The sequence below is a fragment of the Hypanus sabinus genome, chromosome 2 (assembly GCF_030144855.1).
Source record: "Hypanus sabinus isolate sHypSab1 chromosome 2, sHypSab1.hap1, whole genome shotgun sequence".
NCBI lineage: Eukaryota > Metazoa > Chordata > Chondrichthyes > Myliobatiformes > Dasyatidae > Hypanus > Hypanus sabinus.
Window position 1 is genome coordinate 146215157 of NC_082707.1, and position 11165 is coordinate 146226321.

General features: G+C 39.7%; 1 protein-coding gene across 1 annotated transcript in view; it reads right to left on the reverse strand.

Annotated features, from left to right (window-relative positions):
• Positions 1 to 9686, reverse strand: part of baz1a (bromodomain adjacent to zinc finger domain, 1A) — a 36910-nt gene extending 27224 nt beyond the window's left edge. Inside the window, exons 1-4 of the mRNA XM_059987846.1 lie at positions 9557 to 9686; positions 8982 to 9115; positions 1725 to 2003; positions 7 to 107 (exon numbers count right to left, since the gene is read on the reverse strand). Of these exons, the coding sequence (XP_059843829.1) occupies positions 7 to 107; positions 1725 to 2003; positions 8982 to 9094 (493 nt within the window). The 5' untranslated portion in view covers positions 9095 to 9115; positions 9557 to 9686. The remainder of the gene's footprint in view (positions 1 to 6; positions 108 to 1724; positions 2004 to 8981; positions 9116 to 9556) is intronic.
• Between the last annotated feature and the right edge of the window lie 1479 nt (positions 9687 to 11165).

Below are 11165 nucleotides of genomic sequence, written 5' to 3' on the forward strand. Positions count from 1 at the left end.
CATCACTAATGACAATTACAACATCTTCAGTTCTGCTACTTATGTGTCCATTAGCAGTCCCATTTAGCATTGGTGGGGTCAGAACTTCCAAAACCTTACATGTTTGCCTACAAAAAAAGGATTTCAACTGAATCAAAAAAAAAGAGAAACTTTTCATCAAATACAGCTAATGAAAACTTAACATAGGCTAACTGGGTTTGAATCACTGTCCAAATATTTGGCACTTCATTTGTTTTTGAATCCAGAGATATAAATTTTTAAAATGGTACTCCAAACATGCAGTTCTTTAAAAAAAAAATGCTCACGTCATTTTCATGAGGAACCATTTAAGCTTTTACATCTCAATTCTGTCAATGGAATACGATGTACATTCATTACTTTAAGTATACTCTAAACACAAATTGTCAACACTACAATCTCAACATCAAAATGCAGGTGCTCTTAAGTCTTCCAACAATATACTCTGTGAAAATATGCAGTTTTGCACATGTGTTGGATCACATCACTCCAAACCCTTTCCTTCTACTGGAATGGGGTTGGTAAAAAAAAGTTCCAGCTACTTAATCTGAAAATTATTGTTTTCACTTACTACTGAGAATATAAACATTAACTTCAAAGTCTGCCTTTATGTCTGATTAAAGTCTGATTTGATAACTACATTATAATCAATGCACTTCTAAGGTAAACTAAATACCTATGTTCCATTGCTTCCACCCTTTAAGATTTTAAGAGGAAAAAATGGTCAAATATCCAAGAAAACTTCAAAATCATGTTTTTATTTCTGGGATGGAGTATACAAAAATAAAATGCAGACTTGCATTTTAAAAAAAGTATCTTTCACATCTGTCGGATGCCCTCTGGCATTTACAGCTAGTATGCTACTTAAATATTCGCACTACAATACAGCAACTAACTCACCTGAGTGACTTTGGGACTTAAAATGAGACCCGTAACCAATTAATTTGCTTTGGTGTTATTGGTGGTAGATCAAATGTTAAGCAAAGCACAACTTGTTTTTATTTGACTGAAACTAGCAAAGTACCACTTTCAAATGCAAAGTTAAAGCCTAAAAAGCCACACTCTTAGTATGGCATCAAAATAACTCTGAATCATTTTGGAGTGGGACTTGAACTTCTGACTTTCTTGCTCAGTAAAGCAAAAGAGCACCTTGATCCCTTGACATTGCAGATCCATTTGTACTGTCATGATGTGTACAAGTTAACATACTTTAGTTGTGGTAGCAAAGGGCAAAAGAACCTGTAGCAATTAATATTTAAAAAAAACAGCACTATGCTTTGCTGAAAACAGCCATCAGGTAAGAGGATACACATACCATGCACTACTGTGCAATCCAGCTTAATGAAAAAGCAATGTTTTCAAATTCATAAGTAAACATTGTTAAATTGATCAAGGTAACATCTATAGCAGGGATTCCCAATCTGGGGTCCATGGCCTACAAAAGGCTGGGAACCCCTTGTCTATAGCATCACAGTGCAGGAAGTAATACATTGAGAATTGGGAGTAAAAGACAGGAAAAGTTAACTTGTGACACACCATTTAGAAATACAAATACATCCCAAGTGCTTTTGTGACAAGTATTGGGAAAAGTGTGCAGTTTTGAGGTTGTTAAAGAAAAAAAATTTAGTGGACCACAATTTAAAATGGCAAAGGAATACAAAGAGTTATCCCATTCGATATGCTAACATTTTATCTTACATCAATACCTGAGACCATTAAGACCAGTTACTTCCACTATCTCTCCTGCAAAATATCGATGTTGCGTATACGTGTAGAGATCATCACAGAGTTCATGGAGTCGTGAGTAATAAGAAAGTGATGCTAAGTAAAGGATGGGCATCACCAGTGGCTCAGGGAAATTTTGAAGATTCTGTCTGGCCTTGGCTTCCGACTCAACTGCTTCCTGGTAAGTTAGCCCTGGCTTTCCTGTAATAGCACAGCTCCAGACCAGACTGTTGCAAAGTATGGTTCTTTCAAAAAAGTCACTGCAAAGAAAACAAAAGCAGTGTTAAGTAGGCAAGCTCCTTGGCATTATCTTTTCAGTGGATCTATCTTGGGACCACACACAAGTCCCATTACAAAGATGGCACGATAGCACCTCTACTTTCTTAAAAATTTGTGCAGATTCGACATGTCATCTAAAACTTTGGCAAATTCGTAGAGATGCACAGTGGAGAGTATCCTGACCTATTACATCACTGCCTAGTAGGGAAATATTAATACCCAAGAAAAGCCTACAAAATGTAGTAGATACAGTCCATAATGGGTAAAGACACTCCCCACCACTGACCACACCTACAAAGAGCTTTGTTGCAGGAAAGAGGCATCCATCAAGGATCCCCCACCATCCAGTTTATGCTCTCTTCTCATTGCAGCCATTAGGAAGGAGGTGCAGGAGACTCAGCACCCACACCACCAAGTTCAGGAACAATTGTTACCCCGCAATCTGGCTCTTGAACAAGAATGGATAACTTCATTCACTCCAATACCGAACTGATCCCACACACGATGGACTCACTTTCAAGAACTCTACACTCATGCCTCAGTATTATTTTGCTCTTAAGTATTTGCACAATTTTTTTTTGCCTTTTGCACATTGATTGTTCACCCATCTTTGTTTGGGTACAGTTTCTCATTGATCCTATTGCGTTTCTTTGTATCTACTGTGAAAGTCCACAAGAAAGTAAATCTCAGGGTTGTATATGGTGACATTCATATTTTGATAATAAATTTACTTTGAACTTCGAGGTATAAAATAAAGTGAATTTAGTTACACTTTTGCTCTTAACCTTCTCCCCACCTACAAACCCCAGAACTAAGGGAGTCCCTTTGTTCACATCTTTACCCACAAATGCTCACAATTATTACAACATTTACAAATTCCGATACCACAGAATCACGTTTAATATCACTAACATATGTCATGGAATTTGTTGTCTGTGACATCTTTATATAGTTACAGCATTTTAAAGGATCATCCCCCTATGTTGTTCTGGTTTACTCTTCCTTCACTATCAATATGCATGGCATTTCCTGAAACATCTCATCACATAGGCACAGGAGTTACAATGCTACCCTTTTAAATCTTCCCTTCTTACACATCCAGCACCAAGTATTTTTATGCGAAGTAGCAATTTTCATTTCTGATTTAATATAGCTCATAACTATGGGAAAAGTAAATACACTTTAAATACCTCAAATGTGATTGCAGGCTCATTTTTATGATACTCCTTCAGATTACAGTCCAATCTCTCTCTCTCTCTCCTCCCCCCCCCCCCCCCCGAGTTCTGATACAGTTCTCCAAATTTCAATGCAAATTTGTGGAACAGCACGATTTCTTCCAACAAAACATCTAAAAGCTTCAGGACCCAGTACAAGTTCAATAATCACATCCAGAATTCCTTTCAATCATGAAAATGGCCAGACTACATGTAACTCCTTCAAGCTAACCTTTTATTTCCTCACTTGTCCTATTACTACTTAATTTCATTCAAATCGGTCATTTACTGTCTCTCACCATTTCACAAACAACTCTTTCACAAATCTGCAGTTATCCCTAGTTCCAATGAAAATTGGAACTAAAATTGAAACACCCATCTAAAATTGAAACAATTAATTTATCTAAAGATGCACATGACCTACATAGCATGTTCATTTTAAATTTTAGATTATTAGTATAAATAGTATCTTAGTTTCATTTCATATTAAAGAGGAATGGAATGAACTTTAAGCTGTTACCACAAGAAGTTTATGATGTAGATGCTAATTAGATGGAACCAGACAAGTACACGAGTGATGTCTTAATTGAATGCAAGACATTTATTACAATCTCAGATATATTTAAAATTCATCCTGAATTGCAAAAATATAGTTTTCTGCACTAAAAGTATAAAGCACACTTCCAAATTAAACACACACCAACTTTTATGAAGATGCTTATATGCAGTGGCATCATATATTATTTCTATAATAAGCAGCCAACAGACAGCCGATGAAATTGCAACCCTAAATAAAGCCAAAATATTATCACATTTAACTGCAGATCACTTTTAGTATAGAATCTGTAGGAATGCAAATGATACAAATTCAGTTTAAGATTTTTTTTTGCACTGTACAATAAGATTTCAAGTCTCAGCAAGAGTAAATGAAAGGAATCCTTCAAGACAGTTTTAAGATTTAAATGGAGGTCCACAGACAATTTGTTAGTACAAATACTTGAAATTTTTGTCACATGATGTATTCACTATCAATGATATATCAAGGGGATGAACATTAACAACAGAAGAGCAATCCTTTTTCTGTGAAAGGGAACTTGGCCTCCATTATTAGCACTGCCAACAATGACATGGATGTGACTCACTCTCATTCGATAGAAAGATCACCAGCACAGATACTTCCTAAAGGACTGTCAGGTAACATTTGAAGCCATCAACAGGGTTATAGATGATACAAAATCAAATGAAAGGCTTATACTGCTGCACAAAGAAACCCATCTCCTAAGAATTACAAGAGAAAAAGAATCAGAATTCAATTGAGGACCAAGGCAACCCCAAAGACAAACCCCAATTTCCAGAAAAGTTGGGATATTTTCCAAAATGAAATAAAAACAAAAATCTGTGATATGTTAATTCACATGAACCCTTATTTAACTGACAAAAGTACAAAGAAAAAATTTTCAAGTTTTACTGACCAACTTAATTGTATTTTGTAAATATACACAAATTTAGAATTTGATGGCTACAACACACAATAAAAGTTGGAACAGAGTTAAAATAAGGTTGAAAAATGCACAGAATATTCAAGTAACACCGGTTTGGAAGACTCCACATTAAGCGGGCTAATTGGTAGCAGGTGAGGTATCATGACTGGGTATAAAAGTAGCGTCCATCAAAGGCTCAGTCTTTGCAAGCAAGAATGGGTCATGGCTCACCCCTTTGTGCCAAAATTCATGAGAGAATTGTTAGTCAGTTCAAAAGGAACATTTCCCAACGTAACATTGCAGAGAATTTAGGTCTTTCAACATTACAGTACATAATATTGTGAAAAGATTCAGAGAATTCAGAGACATCTCAGTGCGTAGAGGGCAAGGTCGGAAACAACTGTTGAATGCGCGTGATCTTCGAGCCCTCAGGCAGCACTGCCTAAGAAACCGTCATGCTACTGTGACAATTATAGCCACCTTGGCTCGGGAGTACTTCAGAAAAGCATCGTCACTTAACATAGTCTGTCGCTGCATCCAGAAATGCAACTTGAAACTGTATTACGCAAGGAGGAAGCCATACATCAACTCTATGCAAAAACGCAGGCGAGTTCTCTGGGCCCGAGCTCATCTCAGATGGACCGAAAGACTGTGGAACCGTGTGCGGTGGTCAGGTATGTCCACATTTCAGTTTAGTTTTCAGAAAAAACAGGCGTCGAGTTCTCTGTGCCAAAGATGAAAACGACCATCCTGATTGTTCTCAGCGAAAGGTGCAAAAGCCAGCATCTGTGATGGTATGGGGGTGCATCAGTGCCCACAGCATGGGTGAGTTGCATGTATGTGAAGGTACCATTGACTCTGAGGCATATATTAGGATTTTAGAGAGACATATGTTGCCATCAAGGCAATGTCTCTTCCCGGGACTTCCATGCTTATTTCAGCAGGACAATGCCAGACCACATTCTGCACGGGCTACAACAGTGTGGCTTTGTAGACACAGAGTGTGTGTGCTTGACTGGCCTGCTGCCAGTCCAGATCTATCTCCTATTGAAAATGTATGGCGCATCATGAAGAGAAGAATCAGACAACGGAGACCACAGACTGTTGAGCAGCTGAAGTCTTATATCAAGCAAGAATGGACAAAATTTCCAATTGCAAATTACTACAATTAGTATCCTCAGTTCCAAAATGATTAAAAAATGTTATTAAAAGAAAAGGTGATGTAACACAATGGTAAACATGCCTCTGTCCCAACTTCTATTGTGTGTTGCAGCCATCAAATTCTAAATTTGAGTATATTTACAAAATAAATTAAGTTGGTCAGTAAAACTACTGAAAATCTTCTCTTTGTACTTTTGTCAGTTAAATAAAGGTTCACGTGAATTAACATATCATAGATTTTTGCTTTTATTGCATTTTGGAAAATATCCCAACTTTTCTGGAAATGGGGTTTGTATTTGGCATCACTGAAACAAATGAGAGTAAAAGGGAAAAAAACAAACAGGACTTGATAACTTGTATCCTAGTGCTTAAAGTGGATTCACTAATTATCACCTACCGAAATCACACAAATTCAAGTATGGTTCTCACCAAGATGAAGGAAGCAAATACATCCTCCAGATTTAAAGAAGGAAAACAAGCAGCTATAGACTAGTTAAGGTGAGACAGGCATTGATGGAACTATATACATGTTGTTTTGTTTTGAGATTGCAATTAGCAGAATTGTTCAAAGTGAACCAGTTGAAATGGCATTTGGACCACCAGAAAAAAATTGAATAAAGTGATGAACGTTAGATTATTAAACAAAATTAGAGCACAGTTTTGGGGGTAATATACTGGCACGGACTGAGGCCGGGCTAATGTAAAGATCTGACCTCCCCACATCCCATAAATCTTGGGTTCTTTAATGACAAATTATTTAATTTTCAAAAATGGCCATCTTGCCAGCCCTGCTTTCCCAGTCTTAATTTACAGCCATTCTTGGAGGAATAACTGAATCATTTCCAGACTGGAAGGCTACGATCTTTGGGGTACTACTGGGATCTAAACTGGACGACTACTAATAACAGAGAAGATATAAAGCCAGCTGGAAGAATGGACTACTAGCACAATGCTAAAATGTATTGAATGGATATAGGCAGTTGAAGGGCAAGTAAATGACAAGTAGAATATGTGGAAAAGTTGAATGACATCCATTCTAATAGAGGGAAAAAAAAGGATCTTATGAAAGTGCGAGAGTAAAAGGTATTACCTTTAAACAGACCTGGCATCTCTACAGGAATCACTGAAATTTAACATGTAGACAGAGCAAGTAATTAGTAAGACAAATGGTATGTTTGTTAATATTGCAAAAGACTTTCAGTACAAGAACAGATGTCTCATCTCTTTTTAATACAAGTCTTTCATACAACTCTATCCAAAAATGAAGGTCTGACCTCCTCATCTGTTTACTTGTGATTGAATGAGAGCAACTAAGATTCACCATATTGATTTAAAAGATTGTAGGTTTGTTGCACAAACAGATTTAACTGACTACAGTACAGTATATTCTGAGTTTAATAAAGCCAGAGGTGATTCTTTTGGGATTTCAGAAGGTTAATGTTGATTTGATGTCTTTGATGTTGATGTTTCTCTTGACAGAGCAGGTTTAGAATTGTGGTAACACTAAAAATAAGCTATAGCCATTCATAAAGGGAACAAATTTTTGTAATTCTCCATTTAGGAGGCCCATGATTCAGCACAAAGTATGTTCAAAAGATCATTATGTTTTGAAGATACAAGTGAATCAAAGGATTAAGGGGTAGGTATGAAAACTGTGTGGAGGTACAGAACAGTCTTGAGCTTAGAGAATGGAAAAGGCAGAATCAAATAAACTGTTCCTACTTCCATTTCTTACAGGCTAATGGATGAGATTTCCTAGTCTTTGGACGGACGATCACCTGGCACAGATTCTGGAACAGTGCAATTGCACACCGGGGTGGAAATGGTACAATATTCATCAAATATTTAAAGTGTGGTTTACTATCAAATTCATCATTAACTGGGAGGGGGCAACAATCTGCTTACATGATAGCAGGAAACTGATATCAACAAATAATCCATATTACTTATTTTTAAATTTTGCAGGTATCAATCATCTTCACATATTCAGTACCAAGTTCATTCCTTGAAAAGTGATCATTTGATTCCCATCTACAAATGTCAACAGGTCAAACTGAAATACAATTTCTAAAAAGAAACTTCTTAACTACTTAAGTAAAAGCAAACTTCTATATAAATGGACAGTAATTTCAAAGATTATCAGCATCCATACAATTAAGCTGTCAATACCATGAATACAGAATTGCCAGTGGTGCTGTCCACTAAATATAAAAACAATTTGCATAAACTGGAAAAGACAAGATTCCAATTAAGCAACTCCTAGGTTTTTAAAAAAATCTTGTCACTCCAAGAGGTTATTTTAGATCAAGTCTTTTAGTGTACCACTTTGTGACCATTTCAATTTGCCTTTCCTCTTCTTTTGGATATTTTAGTGGTAATAAGTGAATCATTTTTAAGGCAAACAAATCGTGGTTGCTATATTTTCTTAAAGAAATCCACGAACTAGATCTTCGACATCTTAAAATGACACTATGAAAATAACTTTCAGTACTGCTGCATACAGATGAGCAGTCTCCGGCTCTCTAAACTAGGCCCATTACTGAGTCCTTGTACAAAAGAGGCAATTCGGATAACCACCAAAACAACCCACGCTCTCCACATGTCGCACAGAAACTCAAGTTGTCCCTCCGCGTTAGATAATTACCCAAAATGAAGCCCTAACCTGGCACATGTAAACCAGAGTACTGAAGACCAAGCCACGTTTGGCTTGGAGCAAATTCGTTCAGAACTCAGTGAATGCGCGTATATAGAGAGGGGGAAAAAGCAGACATCATGGTATATGAATAAATTTACTTGATCCGACAGTACAAGGCCTACTCGCAACCGACACGAGTTTATTACCACTTAAGAAACACGGGTTTTGTAGAGCCTAGGATACGGCGGCTGTGGGAAGGAAATGGGGAGGGGTTGCTCACTAAACCCCGTGCCATTAACGTTGATTTCGAATCATTATTTGTTGATTTAAACAATAATAAGTACGGCCGCGTAAGGGGCTAGAAAGGCAACGCTAGAATCCCCAGCCATCCGACCCGCGGTTATCAGCCAGAGCATCTGCGCAGAAGAAAGTTCAGCGACCGGTTGACGAGGTGAAATCGCAACTCACTCGTAACTCCTGAAGATTTCCCTAGTCACCCGACAGTAGAAAACTTCTTCGTCCGGCTTCAGGTCGGACGGCGGCTTTCGTCTGACGAACGGCTTACGGTGGAGGAGCGGCATCTCCTCGTTAGACAGGCAGAGCTGTCAGAGAAGGAGGGAAGAACAAAGACAGAATAATATAGAGAGGGGGGGAAACACACGCAGACACAAAATAAAATCGGCGCCCAGAGCCGCAGCCCGAGAGCGGGGAGCCCGCACCCGGCCGGCGACGTTGAACCAGCCAGGAAACTTCACCGCTAAACTTAATCGTCGCCGACGCCGTTCGATCCACCACTGGGGCGCCGCGGCTCACTGTCGCCGGCAGCACGGAGTCAAGCGAGGCCGACAATGTGCTCGGCGGTCGCCGTTGCGCGGTGTCGGCACGGCCGCAGCAAACGCGGAACAAGTCGCGCCAAGTGTCTCCCAACGAACACCTGGCCGGTGCCGGACGTTCATCGCCGTCCGAGTTACAGGAGTTGGTTGGGGGGGGGGGGTGACCGACTCAGTGACCACCACCGGCTGCCTGGTCAGCGCTCGCCGTACCTGCTCAGTTGCCAAACGGTTCCTTTTCCTTTTCCCTTCCTTCCTTCCCCGCCCGCCGAGCCGCAGCCTCTGCCGCCTCCTTCACTCACTCCGACGATCGCTTCCCTACCCAACCCCCTCCCCTGACGCCGCCTGCGCACGTACGTCATAAAGGGGGCAGAACCCACGCGCCAACTCCTCTTCCCCCCCCATTGGCCACGCCGAATCGTTGAGGAGGAAGGAGTGACGTGCTGTGACGTCGCGTGTGACTAGGATCTGCGCTGGTCACCCGGGGTGTTTGCTGCTCACTTCGTTTCTTCCAGCGTGGTCTTTTCACAATTTGAATTGCTGCCGCTTGGAGCCTTCTTCAACTGTGACGGATCCAATTACAGCGCGAGCCTCTGCTCGAACTTTGTTTCCATTCAGCCTGCCGCCGGAATGGGGAGAATGAGTTGATGGTTTCGCAAAGGTGGTTTCCTGACCGCGAACTGTGTTGCGATATGGAAAACAAGTGGGGTAAAAGGCCAATAAGCTGAGTTGCCTATTATTCTAAATTATTGTCTAACCTACTCAATAGAAAACTGTCTGTGGAAGCTCAAGCCGTTGTGCTGTAGTCCGAGTCCGAGGATAACTTTCCAGTACCCGACCACATTTAACTTCGTTGGCAGAGTCTTCAGTTGAAACGTTAAATTAGAGTGAATTAGTGTGTTATTCAAAGTTGAGAAGAGTTCGCTAAACGAACGTGATTAAAATAGGTAATCAGACCATTATATCGTTTTGTGACCCTTCATTACGTTTACACAATGCCGGTAAAGCTGCTTGTTTGACAGTTCTGGAGACCCGCGTTCAATACTATCTTCTGCTGTTATTCTCATTCCGTCTACAACTAACGTAGCTTTGACCACAGGGTTCCCGACTTCCTTACATACCTCAAAGACATGCGTGTCGATGGGTTAATTTGCCGCTGTAAATTATCCCGGATCTGTAGGTGAGTGGCAAAACCTGGCAGGTCTTGGAGTATTCAAAGGAACCGGACCCCAGCCCTCCGTGTCCATGCCAGATACCAAGCATTCATATATTCTTATAATCCCATTTACTGACATTTAGTCGGTGGCCTTCATACACTGGCATTTCAAGTGTTTGTTTAGATGTTGTGAGAGTACTTGCCTCAACCAACCCATTAGGTGTTGAAGAAAAAGTTGGAAGAAGAATGTAAATGGATCTACATACATGCATATATACTTACCAACCAGCATACTTACATATATAGCTATATATACGTAATACATACATATATAGATCAAGGAATCGGCCAGTCCTTCAAGCTGCACCACCCGGCACTCTCCCAATTTAACTTACCTGGCCTAATCAGGGGACAATTTACAATGACCAGTTAACCTACTAACTGGTACATCTTTGGACTGGATTGTTAGTGAGTTCTCAGTCATGTTACCCTGGAGTATGACTCTAAAATTGACTACACAGACTTGTAACAGCAATGCACACCAACTTCAATAATCTTTTCAAGATGATTCTCAAGGGGCCTTCCTGAATATTAGGGATTGTTTTATATACACTTAACTGGCAAGAGTTAAATTATCAGAAAACAGAATAACATTCTCTTACAAAA